Source organism: Pithys albifrons, chromosome Z, assembly GCF_047495875.1.
Source record: "Pithys albifrons albifrons isolate INPA30051 chromosome Z, PitAlb_v1, whole genome shotgun sequence".
Classification (NCBI taxonomy): domain Eukaryota; kingdom Metazoa; phylum Chordata; class Aves; order Passeriformes; family Thamnophilidae; genus Pithys; species Pithys albifrons.
The window spans coordinates 48857815-48878148 of record NC_092497.1 but is presented as its reverse complement, the minus strand read 5'-3'; the positions used below and the strand labels follow the sequence as shown (position 1 = coordinate 48878148).

General features: G+C 41.3%; 1 protein-coding gene across 2 annotated transcripts; it reads right to left on the bottom strand.

Annotated features, from left to right (window-relative positions):
• Positions 1-205: 205 nt before the first annotated feature.
• LPL (lipoprotein lipase) lies at positions 206-17111 on the bottom strand. Of its 2 annotated transcripts, none has more exons than XM_071580557.1 (10): positions 16885-17111; positions 9994-10160; positions 9687-9866; positions 8946-9057; positions 7274-7507; positions 6813-7055; positions 5508-5628; positions 4553-4735; positions 3384-3488; positions 206-2462 (listed from the first exon to the last, which is right to left on the bottom strand). In XM_071580557.1, exons 1-10 carry the CDS (start codon positions 16940-16942, stop codon positions 2417-2419), a joined length of 1449 nt encoding a protein of 482 aa, XP_071436658.1. In that variant the 5' UTR covers positions 16943-17111; the 3' UTR covers positions 206-2416. The 2 variants fall into 2 exon arrangements, with proteins under 2 accessions (XP_071436658.1, XP_071436659.1); XM_071580558.1 differs by having other exon boundaries at positions 9994-10157.
• Positions 17112-20334: the final 3223 nt, after the last annotated feature.

Here is a 20334-nt window from a genome sequence, read left to right as displayed (position 1 = left end):
TTTGCTTTTACATAGTGATTCTTTGATGTCTTAACAGATGTTTTTTGCATTTCCCCAAATAAATGGGTCAGGAGCACATGCAGAAATCCCATATTGTCCTTTTTTTTTTTTTTTAAACAGTCTCATCCCATCTTTTCAGCCCAGAATTCAAGGCTAGCCTCTGGTCTTCACATAAAAGCAGACAGTAGATAGCAGATTGTTTAATCAAAAAGAAAGTAGTGACTTCAGCATCAGTTTGAGAATTTTATTAAAACCATAGGTTTCCATTCTATACAAAACTGAGGAGCTTGATTAAAAAAAATTATTAACCACAGAAAATAATGCAGTAATGCAGTGTAAGTGGCTGGTTGACAAAAACCTCTGAAAGCTATATACAGGATTAATACTACACAACTGTATTAATGTAGAGACTGTCAGCAACTTTAACAAAATATACAAACTGCCTTTACACTCATAAATACCTTATTTACAGCTAATAAATAACATCTAGAGCTAAATCATGTTTCCTCATGAAAAGAGCCTTCACTGTTTTTTATCCTAGTTCTACATGTGTTTGTATTTGGTCCTGTATGAAGAGCACAGTTGTTCAGATACTTTTCTTCCAAAGAATTTAACTCTTAAGAAACAATTGCAACAAAAAGTGGAATCTATAGGGAACAAATGGTTATATTTATTTTAGAGGTCTCAAATGCAGTGGCTCAATACTCAACCCCACCCTCAGTGACTCATCACATCTCTGCCATAGTTTAAGGGTTAGGAAATCAAATGTGAGAGATTTCAGAGCTATTTATATTGCAATATATTGCACTGTTTAAGACTTTTATCCCCAAATATACTAGCAGCTACAGTTGGAAAAAACCCACATACATCTTTGTTTGATGATGTTGGAGAAATCACCATCTCCATGCTGTCTTATATATGCAGGAAAGGACTACAACACCCAGCATTAATAGCTCACATTACACTTCTCCAAGTGTCCATCTTCAAGCTCTTCTACCTCCTCAGTATTTTGTTTATCTTCTAGAATGTTAAAAGAGGGATTGTACCTTTTAGCACACTAGAAAAACTACATGTTACTTAAAAATGGGGAAGCAGAATGCCTTCAATATACCTATTTTTGTGACCTCGCACCGTCTTTAATTCCTGTATTTTTCAGAGCACTTGTTTTTGTGCAGCACACAATCAGGCTCCTTTTAACTGCCACAGCTCCTGCTCCTTGCTGAATTCCATTTCATGTCAGGAAACTAAGCAGCTACTTGCACTATATCACAGCCAAGAAACAAACTGAGGTGGGCCACTGGCAGTCACAATTCCAATACAGGGAGTGTGAGCATGTTTCCCACCTGTCAGGTGGATTCACTTGCATTGAAAACTGTGTACAGCAGCCACTAGAGCTGCATAAGTGACATTTGGTGTCAAAGAGCACCGAAACTGTCACAGTTTTGGCATACAGGATGCAAGCAAATGGGGTAGGTGAAATACATCTCTTTCCTGCATTTGCTGGTAGCTCAGTTCTGCAGTTCCTTATTCACATTGTTGGAGGCTAGATGGCTTCCTTTTCAACAACTGAAAGCATAGATAGAATGTTAAATGTCTGCACTGGACACTGGTATTGCTGCCTTCTCCTACAACTGGTGTTTATTCCAGAGTAAGCTGCATAGAAGTATATAGCTTAACAGATCATACCTATTGCTAAGCAGCACTGGCATCTACCCCCAGTAAAAATACATTCATAACCACAAACTAAAAATTCATCCCCCTACTGTTTCAGTCCCTGACACCTTCTAGCAACACACAGAGCAAAGGTGTTTTTTTCACATGAGCAACCTACTTATTTGCTAAACACACACTTAAAAACAATGAACTCTTACCACTGAACTGCCTGAAAATTCAGTTAGGCAAGGCAGAACAAATTCTGTCCAGTTTTAAAAGAATCCTGAAAAGAACAAAAACTTGCGCCTGCCCTACCCCCTAAAAAATAAAACCCTCACAAAAAAAACCAAACCACCACCCACAAGAAAAGCAACCAAAAAACCAACCACCACAGGTAGAGGACTTTGGGGTTTTTTTTTCAATAAATACCAGAAAATTGCTATAGGGGATCTGATGTCAAGAAACCTTGTCACAAGGCACCATGATTAAGCAAAATTACTTATTTCTTTTCAGCACTCAAGATTTTGACAAGTTGTTTTGCGGGTTTCCTTTTGTTTTTAACTATTTGGATAATGTATCTTTATGGTTAGTAATTTTTTATACTGAGACTTTCTTACAAGAAGTCTCTTAAGATAGCTAGGAATAGCAGGCAAAAGTCCAGCAGCAGATAAATATTTCTATATATTTGGTGCTGAACATCCAGTCAACAGGGATGAACAGACTCTTCTCCTTCCCAGTGTGGAAAAATCTTTATTCTTGTCACTTAAGCAGATTCATGAGCAGAATTTTCTTTTGAGGCTTTCTTGGCACTGTGGGGAAAAAAAATGTAAAGATGATGAGGAAGATATATTTTTTCCTTTTCATCTTATTTTTTGAAAATAAAGACTACAAAAATAATATTTAACAGGAAAATAATTTATGTACTTGAGTTTCTGATGGCTTCTGCTTCATTTCACACATCAGATACACACACAGACTTGTCAGGTCATTGCCCTGGAGCGAGGGTCAGCACATGTGCATTTTTATGCAGAGCTGGATCTCAGTCTGAAAGTGTCCCCATGAGACCTTTCACATACAGCAATTGACCTAAAATAAATATAACCACTACTCTATCTCAAACTTTAGTGGTTAAAGTCCAAAGAAAACTGGCCCCACACTGAAAGTTTACTCTAGGTTAGAAAAATTATTGATAAGAATATTAAAGTGCACCAAGGGCTAATGAACACAGACTGAATCTCTGATCCAAATCAGAGATGCAAATCTCAGGAAGTCACTCACCTGATGGTTGCCAGCAGAAAGCAGTGCGCCAAGAAGAGCACCTGCATATGCCTGCTCCAATCCTGTACCAGCCACCAAATCTGTTATTGGCCAGTGAGGAGGAAGAGCTCTGAACTGACTCAATATGGGTGTTTCAATGTTCTTCAGTGAAGGGTAAGTGTAGGGCATCTATAGATAAGAGGCATGTTTTTCTCTTTGTGCCAGTGCCTTGTCTGTAAACACTCTCTAACAGTCACTCATACTTGACCACTACGTGAATCTGAAAAGCAGCATCTTGTACTTTCTTTTCAGACACCCTGACGACCACACAAGGAGATGGTTAGTAGAGAGGCAAATTAAGATGCAAATTGTGATGCTTCTGAAGGCTTGAGAAGACTAGTACACAAGTCAACTAATGGGGAAGTTTGATTACCACTCACGTTCCAAACAGTCCAAAAAATAATCACTCATACCCTCCTCTCTTCCTGTTGAAGGGCTGCTCCAAGCACTTCACAAATATTGCTGCCTCTTCTCCCTTACTGAGACGTGAGGTGCCATCTCGAGAACAGAACACCACTCTGGAATAAATATTGGAAAATCACATGGCTGAGCCAGACATACACTTTTAACCTTAGAAACAGGACTAGTGCTTGAAACAGTCTTTATACTTTGTCATGAGAGGCACTACTACTTCACAAGTGTGTGAGAAAATTATTTTTAAAAGAAAACTCTGATAAAACACTGTGTAAGAAAAACTAGTAAATGGTTTATGCAGACATCAAACTGTAGCCATAACTTTCACTGTGAACTTTTGCAAAAAATCTTCTTGTGGTTAAGACAGCAGAAGCTCTATCCCAAAAATCTCTTGGATCTTTATTTACACCAGTCCTTATGTGAGTTTGTCAGGTGAATGAACTTAGAAGAAAGACTTACTCCCTCAAATGTTTGCTAATGAAGCAAGTTGCCAATTCCAGCAAACCTGAGTAGTTGCTTTTGGATTTATCAGTACTTTCTCCACCCCTATATTTGTTCAGCTCTGATAACTGTTCTTTGATCAAGTGATTGTCTTGTTTATTCAAAGAAAGAATTTATTATTTACTACACTGCACATAGGACACACCTACTCTATTCTGGGTTCATGTTCTGCAAACATATCTCATGTCTAGTGAATGAGTATTTCAAAAGATTCATGTCAAAGCAGTTCCGTTCAGACTTTGATGTTTTAACATTCATGCATTGGCAATGTCCTGGAACAGTCACATTTTTCAGTTTTCTTCCACCATCCAGGTATTCAACTTCTAAGAAAATTCAGCTTAACAAAGCAATAATTTCTTGTGCAAACACACTTTTGGAAGGATTTCTAAAAATCTCATTCTTTGCATATTATAACTAACCCAACACAGATGAGACATTGGCAGGCAAGTTAATTATGCAGGAGTAAGACTACAAATCACAGATCCCCATGGAAGCAAACTGAACCTGGCTGACATAAATGGTGGTCTGATGCAACTAGAGCTTTGATTATCAGTGCTGCACCCATTTGTAACTGTTTAATATATTTGTTCTGCCCTGTGAGATACCAAAAATCAAGAAACACTGTCCATTAAAATTAATATAGCTTATAACAATCAAAAGAAGTTACTTTTTCTGAGTTTCCCCTGATTTCACTCTGACTCTCTGGATGTCAAATGTAAAAGGACTCCACCAGTCAGTCAGGCTGAAGAAACTGTCTTTCTCCCACTGCAGCTTCAGCATAAGCAGGTCACCAACGTCCACTTCTGTGTAAATCAGAAAGGAGAAAGTCTTGTTTGAGGAGACTTCAGGCCTGTGGGGAGGAGAAAAAAGAAAAAAGTCACCTCTGAAACTGTTGGACAGATTAAGAAAATTGAAGAGCAAGAGGTAACAACTTTTTGTACTCTAGAGAACAAGGAAGCAACCTTCTCTATAGTTCTGATGGATGGAATAAGGAAAAACACCTAAGCTTTTGTAGAGGTAAAAGGAAAAGCTTTCTGCAGCAAGGTCAGTAAGATTCTATGACAGTCTGCCAGGCAAGGGGTGTCTTCTCCTATACTGGTGACTCTCAGAGAAGCCAGACAAGCACTACCCAAAAACAGTTTATGTTCCTCAGAGCTGAAAACAGACTTTCCAGCTCCATTCCCTGAGATAGCCCATGTGCAGGGATGTACACACAAATTTCTGCTGTGAAAGCAAATCCCATGTCTCACTCGGCTTCTGCACTGAGGCCTTCAGACCCATTAGACAATTAACTCCAGTCTGCACATGACTTTTAAGAAGCTTTACAGCTGGCACAGTACATAAAGATACTGAATCAAACAGGAAAGCAACAGAAAAACTCTTATCAGGCTGTGTCACAGGTCAGACTTCACATTTCTGTATTTCAGATGTCTTATCATGAAGAGCTCCTGCAGAGATTAGTTCACTAGTTTCAGAAATGCATCCCCTTTGTTGAGGACAAAAGCAGATTCTGGGACCCTGTAAGACTTCTGTAGCTGGAGCTAGGAAAGTTTTTCAGCTGGGGCTTTAACAAATTTAGGTAAACTCAACAATGCATTGTAATTGTTTCTGTAGCTACTCACAGTGTGAAAGCAATGTTCTCACTCTCGTCTTGAGTGCCATAGAGAGAGATCAGGAATGGCTGGTTTGTCTTAGTCATATTAGTCTTTCCAAAGAAATGGATCTTGACTTGGTAATGAAAGACTGTAAGAATGCAAAAGAAAATGCCATTAGGAAAACAACCTCTGAAGAGGCTGCTGGTGACAAAACCACCCAGCCCCCCCGCCCCCTCGAAAATTCTAGACTGGCGTATGCCAACTTCACTAAAATGAGTAGCTTAGTTCCCTGCAAGTATCCAGGAAACTATTTTTCAGATGAGTTAAATATTAGTATGCAAGGCAATCACCCTAAGAAAAAAAAAAACAAAAAAACAAAACCAAACCAAAAAAACACCACAATTTTGCAGTTCTTGCAACGAAACTCTATATTCAAGCTGCCACTATAATAATATCACACTCTGCAGTATTGCCTTCAAAACTGTTATTGAAAGCTAAACAATTGCTACCCTTGACTCAAAACAAGTGAGCTGTGCCCTCCTCATACCTTAGTAAACAAAAAAAAATCCCCAAACCAACCAAACAACAACAAAAATCAATCCACTGATATTGCAGATAAAGCACAAAATGCCAACAGAACACCAGTCCTGCAGCTGTTCTAACGCTGCAGGAATGTGCCCTCTGATTGCTGGCCCATCACACAGAGCACACAATGTGCATACCATAAGGTACCAGCAAAGCTAGTGAATAAAAATAATAAGGTAGTAAAATCCAACTCAAAAGATACTTCCCTGGTTGAAAGCCTTCCAGTTCTCTGGCTGTGTCCTTCTCAGACCTATCACTCTGGAAACAAGAAGTGCTGTGATGTTTTAATGAGAGCTAGTGCTCCTCTAGCCAGGGTGCTACAAAATGTACAAATCTGATGGTTGCATATTTTTAAATAAGCTCCTTATACGACTGAGCTCTGCTGATTTATTTCCCCAGCAGTAATAAAAATTCATTTGGATGAAAAACACCAAAAAATTTGGAAGATTCAGTTGTTCCAAGTGATTAGGCCCCAGAATAAGTTTTCTTAATTTTGCTACTTAGAAACGTATTACAAAATACCTTTCTTTTTGACTCTATCCTCACCTTCACACATTAAGTGAGATGCCACTCTTTTCTCTGAGACTGTAGTTTAGCTTGCGGTCAATGGAAAACAACAGGCAAGCTTCACTTCTGCTCACCACAGGCACCAAAGCAGCAATGTTGTCATCTGCAGCACACAGCCACCATGACACACAGCTGAGCACAAGTACCAGTCTTGCTCACCAGTAAGCAAGCAGGACCTACCTTTATAGGGCATCTGAGCACGAGTCTTCAAGTACATTTTGGTGTTTCTCTTTGTTCTCACTCTGTTGACCTTGTAACCCAAATTGTTGCAGCGGTTCTTGCGGCAGCTCAGGCAAAGACCCTTCTCAAAGGCCTCCTTTGTGTTGCAGCGGTAGGCCATGCTGGGCTTTTCTTCATAGAGGAGGGAGTCAATGAAGAGGTGAATGGATCGTTCATGGGAGCATTTCACCAGCTGGTCCACATCTTGAAAGAATGAAAATGTGTAAAATATATTCACACGTGCATATAAAGGCATGAATACCTAAGCAGTGCTGTCAACAGGCATGATCCACTACACCAGAGCTGGGCTTTATAGGATGATTTTTAAAAGCTCTCAAAAGAACACATTCCTGTGCCTCTCAGAAAACAGCTATTGAAGATTGCCTTTGAATGTTATACCATTTGTTTCAGAGCAAACTCACCTGCAAAACCTTTTTCAGCAATCAGACGGAGTGCTTCACCCAAATTGCAACCTGGCTGGAAACCTCCACCATTGGGATAAATATCAATGTGTCCAACAGGCTTCTGGATCCCAATGCTGCGGTCTGGAGAGCCTCGAGTGTAGGTGTGTAGGACATCCACAAAATCAGCATCATCCGGGGAAAGGCGGGTAGGGGCATCAGCATACTCAAAGGTAGGACCAGCTGGATCCAGACCTTTATGGGGCAAACCACAAAGAAAAACTGTCTGCCAAAGATACTGACATTGATAGTGAATGCCATACTCAGCTACTGCACCAGGCTAAAGTAACATATATGATGCCAGTTTTCCTGCAGACATTACAGTCAGACTAGTGAACAACTTCCAGTACTATCTTTTGAATTCAGACAACTACTTGAGAGATGGCTGAAAGCAGAGCTGAAGTGGCATGCCTTTTCTGTAGCCCCCATCTGCGGACAGGCACCTTGATTGCTCAGCCAGGATCAGCTTCACCTAATCTGAGCTGCTATGAGGACTTCAGGGACATAACATTACTCCCTTTGCTCAAAGGTGACACTCCTTCCCCAAGGGAAGAACTCATCCTGGGCACCAAGAGCAACCGCATAAGCATAAAAGAGGGCTACTGGTATTCCAGTGATTTGGTAGTCTCAGTAAATTCAACAAGCTGCAGCTGAGAGAAAGGAAGAATAGAGGAACTAGTGCTTTGGCCTTCTTATTTTAATCTGACAGCTCTCAGGACTCAACTTTTCCAGGACTCAACTGCTGCCTAGCCCACCCCTCAGCATGCCTGTGGATCTGGGATCACAGACAGGCTCAGGTGAAAGAGCAAAGGGTGCCACAAGCTAGGCTCCCTTTCAAATGCTGCTCCCAAGCTCTCTCAGCAACAAAATGTAACATAGATGAGCAAACCTCTCAGCCTCATTTGCTCATGCTGGCATTTCCTTTATCAATGAAATCAGTGCTAGGGCTCAGCTCTCCAGGTGCTGGGCTGTAAAGCAGACCCAGGGTGGCCATGCACTCTGCCTTCTCAGCCTCCAAAAATCACCTTAAACAGACATGTAAGCACACACAGCAACAAGGCAAGCATATGTGCACTTTGTTCCCCTTTCCAGAATTTTCACAGTATTATTTTCAGACTTGACCATTTTTGAGCCTGTTATGAATCATTTTAATAACTTACAGTGAACCTCTTCTGATTATCTGTCCAGTGTGCCTTTGAGCCCATATAAACCTCTGCATCTGCAGTATTTCATGACAAAAGGTTCTACGGAACCTATACCCACTGCAGGAGGATTTAAACCCTGTTCTTTTTTGATGGCTCCCATCACCTGCAAGGAATGACTGCTTGCATGAAGACAGCCAGTTGAAGTTCTTATGCTGAAAGCCCCAATCACATTCCCCCCAAATCTGTTATCATGGCCTACTTGCCCATTTCCTGTCAACAAGCAAATCAGGACTTCTCACTCACTAACTTGGTTATTTTTTTCTGACACACCTTCAGTTCTGCTACAGAAATATCAGCCCTACAGTTTCAATAAAGCACAAACACAGCATGAAAGCACTGTCAACAAGCGACAATTATTCTGGTGATTTGCCAGAGAAACATGTTTCAGCATGGAAGAGATGGGACTCTCCAGTCACAGGTTTTCTTACCAGTGATTCTGTTCACCTTCTTCTTGGTCAGGCTCCCAGCAATTCCAGCAGCATGAGCACCCAGACTGTACCCCAGCAAGTGGACATTGTTGAGAGGATAATTGAATTGCTCCTGTTCAAAAGAACAATTTGTTTAAAGTTTGAAGCCAAATGTGAAAATGTCAGAAGGCACAAAAGAAAATACTTTGTTAATACTGGGATTTCTCTTTGAGGCATAAATAATGGAAGAAATACTATACAGTAATCATAATTTTGTGCCATACTAGATCACTTGAACTAATTAACTTATGGCAAAAAGCTAAGCAGAGAGGAATGCAAAATGAAGTACAGAACACAGGACTGAGTACCATATCAAAGGTTTCCAGCCACCCCTTGCCACCAGCATCTGGATCTCTTAAGTACTTCCCAAAGGCAGGGCAGACTTCTGTTTCCCAAGGACTGGCTACTCTAAAATATACAGGAGTCTGTCTTCCATAGATACTTCTCACAGAGCCTTTGAAAATACTGTGGACTCACAGAGCTCCAGAGATCACAAGGTGAAGTTTCTGGAATGCACTATAAAAGGCCTCTAAGTAAGAGATAACAAATAAATTAAAGCTGGAATTTTACCAGTCCAGTAAAATACTGTTGGCAACAGTCCGACCCCACCTACCCAACACGAGATGATTAACACATCTGTATGACTGCTCTTTTGTCTCCTAGGACATTATGTACAACGTGAGATGTGTCTACTTGTCTTACCTCCATCCAGTCAATAAACATAGCAACATCCTTTCCCACCAGCCTAGTGTATTCAGCAGAAACTGGATAGTGCTGCTGAGCTCGAACTAGCCAGTCCACCACAATGACGTTTGAATCAGGTTCCCGCTTGTACAGAGCATCCACCAGCTTCGGGACCCAACTTTCATACATCCCTGTCACCTGTTGGTTTGGGGTTTTTTTTAATTAAAAAAAGGAGATACATTAATATTATATGTGAAGTATAGATACCTCAGGACAGTTTATCAAAAGTGTGTTTAAAGGGGAGATTCTTCCCACTTTGTCTTACCGTCCATCCATGGATCACCACAAAGGTTTTACTGGTATGATTGAAATTGCACTGTGCTAGGCTGTTCACTTGCCCAGGAACCAGGTAGCAGACATCCTCATCAGGCTCTGCAGGTGTCCGTAAGGAAAACTTGCTCTCAATGCCCTCAAAATTGTTTTCACCTTCTGCTACGCAAAAGTACAAAAAAACATAGAACAGTGTTTTAGTACTAGGACAAACAATTCAGAAGTCACAGGTACAATGTTGGAAAGGTATCTGGAGCAGTCAGTGGGACATGTGGTTTTCAGTTCCTAGAGCACTGGATGGCCACAAAACAGCCATGCAAAGAGGCAATCAAAAAGTGAAAATTGCTTCACTTCCAAGGTCCTGCTAAAACACTGAGAATCTGGCCAGCTGTCAGAGAGGTATGAATCCTTTTTAGGAGGCACTATTTTCCCCATTTCATTAAGCAGGAAATGTGTTAATTACCACGATCAGAAAACCACACAGGACAATCACAGACAGCCATACAGGAAAGGAGCAAGTGCCTCCCATACTATTATATCTTTTGGTGGTGCACCTTCCACATCACCTCATCAATAATCACTGCCTAACAAGGCCCTTTACAGCACCCAGTAGTTGCAACGTATTAAAAATAAGACCTGTGAAGTCACCACTGTTTTACAAAATGCTAGTTTTAACTTTTGACAAACAAACAGCAGGTGAGAAGCTCAGATACCCAACAGGGAAATTGAACTAGCAAACCACAAGACTGTACTTTGAAGACAGTACATTTTCAGATCATCTGATAAGACACAGAAAAATAAGCTGCAGGAAAACATTTTCCTTGGCCTGAAGCTATTTTGAATCCCAGAGTGGGGAGGGAGGTGAAGATCATCACAAAGTATGTGATGGCCTGCAAAAATCACTCCCTCCAGCTCTCAGCTTCAAAATGTATTTCTTTCATTCCTACCAAGGCATAGAAGTGACTTTAGGCTTCATGCTAGGCACATGCTTCCTTTATCTAGGTAGAAAAATGTCTCCTCTTTCCACATCTGATTCAACACTTAAGCACCTCTATGTCCAACAGACACTCTAATTAACCATGGACTTTTCAAGATCCAAGGCTCAGTTTGGCAACCTGAGTCTAGAAGATATTGATTGCCTGTTTTTCAAGTGCAGCTGATCTCACACCAACTTTGGCCAGCTCAGTTGTGCTCCCTGGCATCATGACCACAAAGCTTTCAAAAACTCCTGAAGACACATTAATAAGTGTCTCTAAGTCGCCATAAGAAACGTGAAGGGAAATGGTAAGGACCTCAAGACAGGCGTGCAAAAGGTTTCAACTCCTTTTTCACACTACAGAAGATGTTGTCTATAATAACTGGTAGATTTGCATTTATCCATAAAGTTGTGCTGCATCACTCAGGTGATGAATAACTAACAATTCAATTTTTTCTGAAAGTTTCTCATCTTCTCATTTGAGCTATCCATCATCAGGGCACAACTTCTGCCTGAACCCACCGAATCCTCAGGTAGCTCATTAAGTCTGTGAGGTTCTTGCTGTGCTTGGAGGGTCACGGAAATCAGGGTTGAACCTCTTGCATAAGGTCTAAAACCAGCACACAGCCTTGCAACAAATGCTTATGTACAAGCCACAGAGAAACTTATCATCCATAACCAATGGCCTAACATGGCCTGAGTTCATCAGGACTTCTCACCCCTCAAAAGCAAAGCACACACATGGAAGTAAGAACTGTTCAAGGCACAGAGGCAGTGCTCAGTTTTTGGATTTGATCTTGACTGCACTACGCTGGCTAGCTAACCAGAATAATTACACTGAGGACCTCCTTCCTGCCTCCTTTCCCCTAAAGAAAGGATAAAGTCTATGGAGAACACCTTTCTCCAAATCAGTAGAAGTAATCATGTAATGTTAAACATAACACTTCACCTACCTACTGAAAGCTAAATTTACCAAATTAATGAAATGTTTGCCCTTTTTCTATATCCTTGCATTTTCAAATTTCTTTTCCCACCGAGATGACAAAACACCTTTCTGAAACAAATCTTTAGACTTAAATTATTTATGTTTTAGCCAGAAAATTTCCCAAAGGCTGATTGGTTAAATATCAATCACAACTTTTCGCTCAACAGTGAAGCCATAAAACCTTGAAAGGAACAAGAACAGATTTCAACTCTAAGGCATACAATGCAAGGACATTCAATTATGTATACTCCCACCCAGCACAGGAAGGCAAACAAGAATAGTCCACCTGTTCACTGATTAATAGTGCTTCATATCATACTTAGATATCATTTCCCTTCTGAACTAAACTTACCTGATAATCATCCAAAATGTAAATTACACTGATATCCTGTCTGGTAGTGTGTTTTCAATTACAAACACATGCCAGAATTTGTGTGTAAGTTCATACAACTCTTTGGAAAACAAGCCTATAGGAAATTTATAATCTACAGTGCACCATACTTACAGGTGCACTTAGAAAAGTGCATCAAACTTAGATTGCTGTACAGTGGTACCTGCCACTGAAGATGTGCTAAGTGCTTCACAAACGTGTGTGTTTCAGACTAAAAATCTTTAGCAGGAACTTAAGGACATAAAATCACTGAGATGTAGTCACCACCAGGAAAGCAGCAGCTGCACAGCAGCAGCCCATGAGTTAGGGAAATGGCAGGTGGCCACTCTGCTCATTTAACTATGTTGTATGAGGAATTAGAAAGTCAGAAGAAATTACTGTTATCATCTTATGCACACAAAGAGTGTCATGTTATCTAATGTCCACATACGAGCAGTTCCCAGCAGGCAAGATACTCTTTGGATAAGGGAAGAGTGTGTGGTGGGGTTTGTTACAGACTTCCTAATCGTGTGCTTATTAAGGAGATATCCTCAGAATTTGCCTGAGTTTGGCTTTGCAAATTCTACATGGCTCAAAGCATCAGATAACTTTTCTACATCTCTTGTTGTGGTGTACATATGCTGCACTACCACCTCGCCTCCCATCTTCTGCAGATTAAATTTTAGAAATAAGGTATAAAGACACATGTAGCATGTACATGTTCACCATATGGACCAACATCTATACGTACCATGTTTTAAAACTGAAACAGAGAAGTTACAAAGCATATCACTTCAGAAAACCAGCATTTCCCAGTACTACTTTTTACCTCATAATGTATCTTGGGTCTATTTGAAAAAATATTCAGAAATTACCTTGGTCACACATAGACCTTTGCCACAAATGTTTTCCTCATAGATTTAAAGTGAGTAGTTTCCTTGGATCTTGTCCTAACTGAACCAGTCAAATAGTTTTACACAAAGAAACACAAAGACGGTCAACATACACACTCACTACTCTTTAGATAATAGCATGTTTTACCTCAATTTAATTAAAGAAAAAAAACAGAAATAGGGAGTTTTCAGCATGTTTCTGAAAGGCAAATAGAAATTTATCCAAATTCACATCACACTTTACATAATGTAGATACAGAAAGTAGGGATCAAGAAATTAACATGCATCCACCCTGAGACATTGAGGTAGCTTTTCATGACAAGAACACAAGTCCATTTCTAAAGGAGACCTCAGGGAAAAACCGACCTGGAAGTAAAAACATGACAAATCCATCTTTTGCTGAAAAACACTTTCCTAGACTTAGTTCAGAAGAGTTAAAATGGCACGTGTTCTGTACTGCAAAAGCTTCCAGGTACAAAGTTACGAATATAAGCCTCTGTTGCAAAAGGAAGTTTTCTATCTACTGCTATGTGCTTACAGTGAACAAGGTGACCTACAAAGGGATTATTCAGGGAACTGGAAAAGGGTGAAGAATTAAGCGACCAGTTCTAGATGCAAGTTGGCTTTTCTAACAGCCTATAGCCTGCATTGCCAAACTTCACCATTTTGTCATGCTCCACAAACTTTCCTGATATTTTTCTTACACCAACACTTACACAGTCTCAGTTTTCACACTTAAAAAAAAACTGTCCTGTGCAGCAAGATATTGAGAATCTCATAGAATTCAAATAAGTGGTGCTTTCTGACACTTTTGACTTTGAACTTGTGAAACTCCATTCAGTTAGGGACTCCCATCAATTACCAATTCTGAAAGCACCCCAATGACTTTTAAGCATTCTGACATGCTAATCAAGATAATTTTGTTTCAAGTTTACTTCACAGGAAATCCAAGGTAACCTACCAAATTATTTTGATTGTGAAAACTGTTTATCACTGGTGAGCTGGGTGGAGAATGTGAGTTTTAAGGAAGTAACAACATCTGAAATATTAATCAGAAGTTAAACTACCCACATCAGACACAAGTCGCCAAAATATGATAAGAATGCTTTTGCCAAAAAGAGTGCACCGAAGCTATGGTTTTATAAAGGCAATCTTTGATAAAGAACGATTTCCTAGCATTACATTCCCAGAAATGGAAATACTATTAACTAGTTGCAAAGATCCTTTGAAATTATACTGCTAGACTGTGTAAACTCTAAACTCCAGCCCAGAGAGATGTGCACATACACATAAACACACAGCAGCAAACACCTGTACACATCTAACATTTACCAACTGTAGTTAACTAGAAAAACTCTACCTTCAGCTTACAGCCAGCATTAGATCATCCATCAATCAGTCATACTGAATTCCTAAGAGTTCTGAAGCAAATTCACAGTGGGCTGTAATAAAGAGGAGCATAATAGAAATTGTTATCCTTTAATTTGATCTAGAATATAAACTGAAAGCAGATTACTGTGTGTTGCGATCCGAGGAAACGAGTCACGTTATTGTTTAACCTAGCTGCAAAAAAGTTGCAACTTCAAGTTTATTTATTTATCCCTTAGTGACAGAGCCCTGAGAGTACGTTTTGCTTCACTTCACAGGTGGAGACAATGGAAAGACCAATAACTCCGAAAAGATACTAGGCACAAGTTCAGATGCTGAGCAAGGATCTCCCAGTTCAAGTTTTGCAGCTGGCAAACTGCTGTTCTCACACTGTGCACCTGGATATCCCTCTCCAAGGCACTCCCTGTCAAATCCTTACTCAGCTGCAGCTGGGAGTCTAGTAACTCAATCCAGCAGAGTTCCTGCCATCCACCTGTCCCTCTGGGATATCTGGAATTAGTCCAATACAATTAAAATGCCACCACTGTGAGGCTTTGCAGTAACATGGAGGACCAGATGCATGAAAAAGTCCTGTCATGCAAGTACTTCTGCACAGAGGAGTACCAGTGGTCACGCTAATCTCCAGCACGCTTTTGATAACTGACAGCCTCACTTCTATGCTTTCTCAGAAACACATTGTTTCTGAAAAGGACTTACCACAGCTACCCCAAATGAAGCCAAGCAAAAGCCAGTCATTCACATCACAGAACAGTGTAAATATGCCAACTCAGGATTTACCATGGTAAAAATAGGGATCAGAATGTATTCCTAGTAATGTTTTTCTCTTTTCCTGGAACACCAACACTGTTTTCACCTAGAATATCTTCTTCTTTGTTGTTTATTAAATACTCTGGATTCCTGAAGGGCTGCACCATGCGTTTTTCACCATTTCAAAGCACTTTTTACTGTGGTGTGCAAGAAATAGTGTGGGACTGAAGGCTTGCATAGCTTTAGGATGAACATACAATCTGCATTCATATAACCTGTCCCTAAGGAGAAATAATGAAATTATTAGTAAGTCTGTAGCAAATCAGTTCCTGCAAGGGTATAAGCTTGTTCTGAGAAGGTAGTTATTTCACTGTATAGAACTTGGATACTGTGATGAAAACTAGTTTTGATTGTCTCTGACGGCACAAAATTGGTTTGAAAGCAAGAACACATTTCTTTGGCTGTGCCCTAGCATCAAATCCTCTTATTTTGAATATTCCCCTTCAGAATTCTTGTCACAAAGCAATAACAAAAGCATCCACACTAGAAGAAACAGCAGTTTATACATTCCATGTTAGTATCAAACAGCAGGTCTAAGAGCTACAGCCACATTTTCTTCTAAGTCCGTGGACATTTAAAGATAGATCGTCCGTGTGGGAGATCAATGTAAGAAAGCAGTCTGTGACAGGGCACTGCTAACATAAGTTTGAGGAGTAGTGATTTCCTAAAAGTAGTCTCTTCGCTCATAAAAGCTGCGCTCATGTTGTGATTAACCAAGAGAGCATCTAGTGAACACCCAGCAGTCAACATTCACACGTTCCACTCCCTCTAGCCTGGAGGGCGTCTACGCACAAGTGCTGGTACAACAGGCAGAGTGCAAGCATAGCCGTAAGGGAACCTACAGACACCGTGTGAGAGTACACATTTCTGTTCACTTTTTTCCTAATAGGTTCTGCTGCATTACAGACATTAACTACGACTCAAAACAGATTATCAGGATACCGATGAAACTCAGTCTTTGCTTGTCTAGGACCAAGAACTGTAGGAAATCGGGAGGCTGGGGTCCCACAGGATGGATTAGTCCCATGCAGAACAGAGGAGAGAGGCAAGGAACCTTACCGTGATGCTACTGCTTTGCCAATTCCTTGCTGAAGCAAAGGACTCTTGGAAGCCACTTTGCTTCCAGGGAAAAGACATATCTCAAACCTCGACAGCTCTTGTCATCAGCCCGGCAGGTTGTGCCTGAGCTTTGGTCAGGGAACAGGCTCCAGATCTCTCCTAACAGGATGTAGGAACTCCCAGTATTGCTCCCCAGCGCCTTCTGAGGCCGCCTCACAACACCCGGGTCCCGCAGCATCGCAAGCACGCCGAGAGAGCTTTACTAAAGGAAAGGCTGCGAGCTGCCCTTTCCCGCCACGCCGGCAGCATTTCCTCCACAAATTCCCCTTCCCCAAAAGCAACAGGCAGGCCTGGCAGTCCCCGTGCGCACTCCGGACTCCTTCCAGACCCCCCGTCCGGGACTCACCGCCGAGAGCAAGCACCCAGCGCAGGCAGAGTACGGCCAGCAACGCCTTCCTCCCCATCCCTCCTCCTTCCACGGCACAAAAGTTTCGGCGGAAAAAAAACTTTTTAAGGAAAAGAAAGTAACTTTTTCGTTTTAAAAACCAGTGAAAATTAAATACAGGCGTAATGCAAAAGCAACGCGATGCTCAAGTCCGGCTACGACCGCGTCCTCAGCACGCCCGGCCCGGCCTTAAGTACTCCCCAATATGCAAATATGCAAATGAGGCCCCTTGGTCATTGGCGCGCGCCGCGGGCGGGGCCGGCACTGCCCGGCGGGTGGGGGGGGGGGGGGGAGAGAAGGGGAAGGCGAGGGGAGGGGGAGGGGGGGGGGGGGAGAGGGGGAAGGCGGGGGTGGGGCTGGGGCTGGGGCTGGGAGAGGGGGAAGGCGAGGGGGGGGGGGCAGCCCCGCACGACCCTGAGCCCTCCTGGGGCCGGGCTCCGCAGCCCTCCCACATCCGCCTGGCCAGCCCTGCCCCTACAGGCAGGATGCGACCCCTTGGTCCTTCCCGCTCTTCTGGGTCTTCCTTCTCATCCGTGCCTTTGCACCAGTAGCCAACTGCCTGCAAGGGGCCTTGCCGAAACCTTGTTCTGCCAGCACTCAAGGGGATACAAGTTTGGAGAATTAATTAATTCACTGGAGATTGCATCTGTACAAAATTGATTCTTTGAGCTCTTCGAATCTCCCTGCACTCCTCTTGGAAATACGGTTTGCAGTGGGACTTGCATCGGTGGCAACTGGGTGGAAGATCAGCTATGTAAGGACATTATTTAGTAACAATACTAGTTTTCATTTCATTGTCCAGTTTGTTGCTAAAGGCCCAGCTTCATAAAGAAGCTGATGAGACATGGAATGAGGACTCCCTGGGTTTTGCAATGTGAAGCAAATGGGATTCACTTTGAGGGTAACTGATCTTTCTCATACCAGGCACCTTAGGAGACTAAAACATATCTGGTTTATATTAGTGATGCTATTTAATAAGAGATTGCTCAAGTGTAGCACATCTGGGTCACTTTCCAACTTTAGATTCCATTAAAAGATCAGTAAGATCTGTGAGAATACATGTCCCCCAAGACACAACTAGAAGTTCTTCCACCACCAATTTATATCTATTTATATCCAAAAGGCACTAGAAGAACTTTGTGAGGGTACAAACTGTTCATACTGAGACTTTCTTTTCCACGGAGACAAGCGGGAGGCAGGGAGTAGGGGGTAACACCGTGGGCGAGCAGTCCAAGAGTGTGGAAGTCAGAGGCAGAGAATTGCAGGTGAAAAGAGTTGGAGTAAGGAGAGATGAGGCTTCCTCATGTGGATGCTAGTGGTTGAGACAGGAAAAATGTGGTCTGTGTTGCAGCTTGCTAAGTACTGATCACATCCTCTGTCACCCGATGTTTGAAACCCTCTTGCCAAAACAATAGCAAGAATTTTCTCATGTCTTTCTTTTTCCCTAAAGTGGACTAAACAATGCATTTCTCTTTATCTAACTTGGTTGAAACTCTACAGTGTAATTTCCCCTTTAGAAATCACCCTGACACTCTATCCAGGGTCAGACATCCTTCCTCAAAAATTCCATTCCCTGATGGCAATGTTTGGCAAACTGAACCAACAAACACTTTAAGGCAAGCTGCTGTAAGGGAGACTGTCAGGCCACCTTAATCACAAGTGATGCTACCAACTCCATCAGAGTGAAACAGAGCATGAATTCTCCTGATTTGCACAACTACATCCATAGCTACTGCAGAAAAAATAAAAAGCTTACATTGCAATATGACTGTGGGAAAAGAAGTACTGTAGTTTAATTTTAACTGCTCATGGAATCAGATTAAGCAGATAGAAGGCACTGCTTGGCACACCAGCTCTGGATGGACTGCTGGCCACCACTAACATCTGCATATCCACAGGCTATAATCAGACTTTCAGTTAATTCTGCATACAGATTTTGAAACCCATGAATAGCAAGGGCAGGCAGCAGATTTACAAACCACTCAGAAGGAAATCTAATTTTTTACACTGAAAATGCTTGTTTGCGTAATTTTTGTTCATGCTCATGCCTCATTTTAAGACATAGATTTATGTATTTAAGAAAGAGTTATGCAAAATCTCCAACTAAAAAAAAAAAAGAAAGCTTAAACAAACACTGGAAGAAAACTGGTTTCTCAGATCTTGAAGAAATTGCCTAAGTCTGTTGTTAATTCAGATGAAAAATAATCTGAACTAGATGGGACAGAGTACATTTTCCAAGATTTAAAAGCATTTTGTTCCTTGCGCATAATTATGATCGAATGGAGAAGAAGCTTCATGGCATCAGCTCAAGGTGCTTCAGTGCAATCATTAACTGGAGTTGAGTTCCTCTTCCTCTACAAAATACATAGTCCTACAGGGGAAAGCAAAGCTCCATCTGTAAAACAGTCTGATTTATAGTACTCATGGATTCCAAAGTGGGTGGAAGGTAATATAATGACAGCTAAAATTCATTGCTTCTAATAAGGCCGAGGAGAAGGCCTGGAGGAATGGAGACAGGAGTTGCATAACTAGGCTAGTATTTGTACCCACAGACAACATAGAAGGTTAAAGTCAAAAAAAGCCCACAAGTGTCTCCAACACAATGTGGGCAGCATTGTTTTTTGTGGTTCAGCTGTGCTAAACTCCAGGCAAATTCACTGGCCTCAGACAACAGCAAGCAATGGGAGAACCAACCCCAAAATTTCATTTCCAACAGCAATTCTCTGAAGATCTTGAAACACAGGGAGAAGATGAGGGGCAGGGCATGACACAGCATGACACCAAACATTTTTGTACTGCTTTAATCCTATTAATATAAAAGATCTGATAGCTGAGGGTGAGAGATCTTCCAACAAAAGCATCTGCTTAGAAACAAGCAAAAAACATGTTCTGGTCTCCTTCTGACCAGGAAATAGAAGTAAATAAGAAGTCTTTTTTTTTTTACACCCCTCCCCCCACTGTAAATACTGTAATTTTCTCTTTCCCTCCCAGAAGAAAAATAGTAAGAGTAAAGTCAAAAATTTGGAGTGAGCTTCCAGGTGATTTCTATGCTAATATATTCAAAGAAATGAACAAAAAAAGGAATCCTTTTGTCCTGCTTTAAGTTTGTTCAAAGATGAAAAGTTTCTTAAATCTCTTTTTCTGAAAAACAGACATTTTTCATGAAACCCCAGTTTGGGGATAAAAAATAACTCTTCCCTTCCTGTTTCGATAATTGTTAATTGGGCTACAGCAATAACTTTACATGCAGTGGAGGTCCTTTCATCCTCGGATGAGCCTCTTTTCTGTGCTCTGAAGAAGGAGCATCATGACATCAAACCATCCAGAGGCTTTGAAGATGACTCTAGCAAGCTTGTCCCACCAACACTCATCAACAGGCCCTTTCTGTGACACAATCTTTGCCTGCTTTTC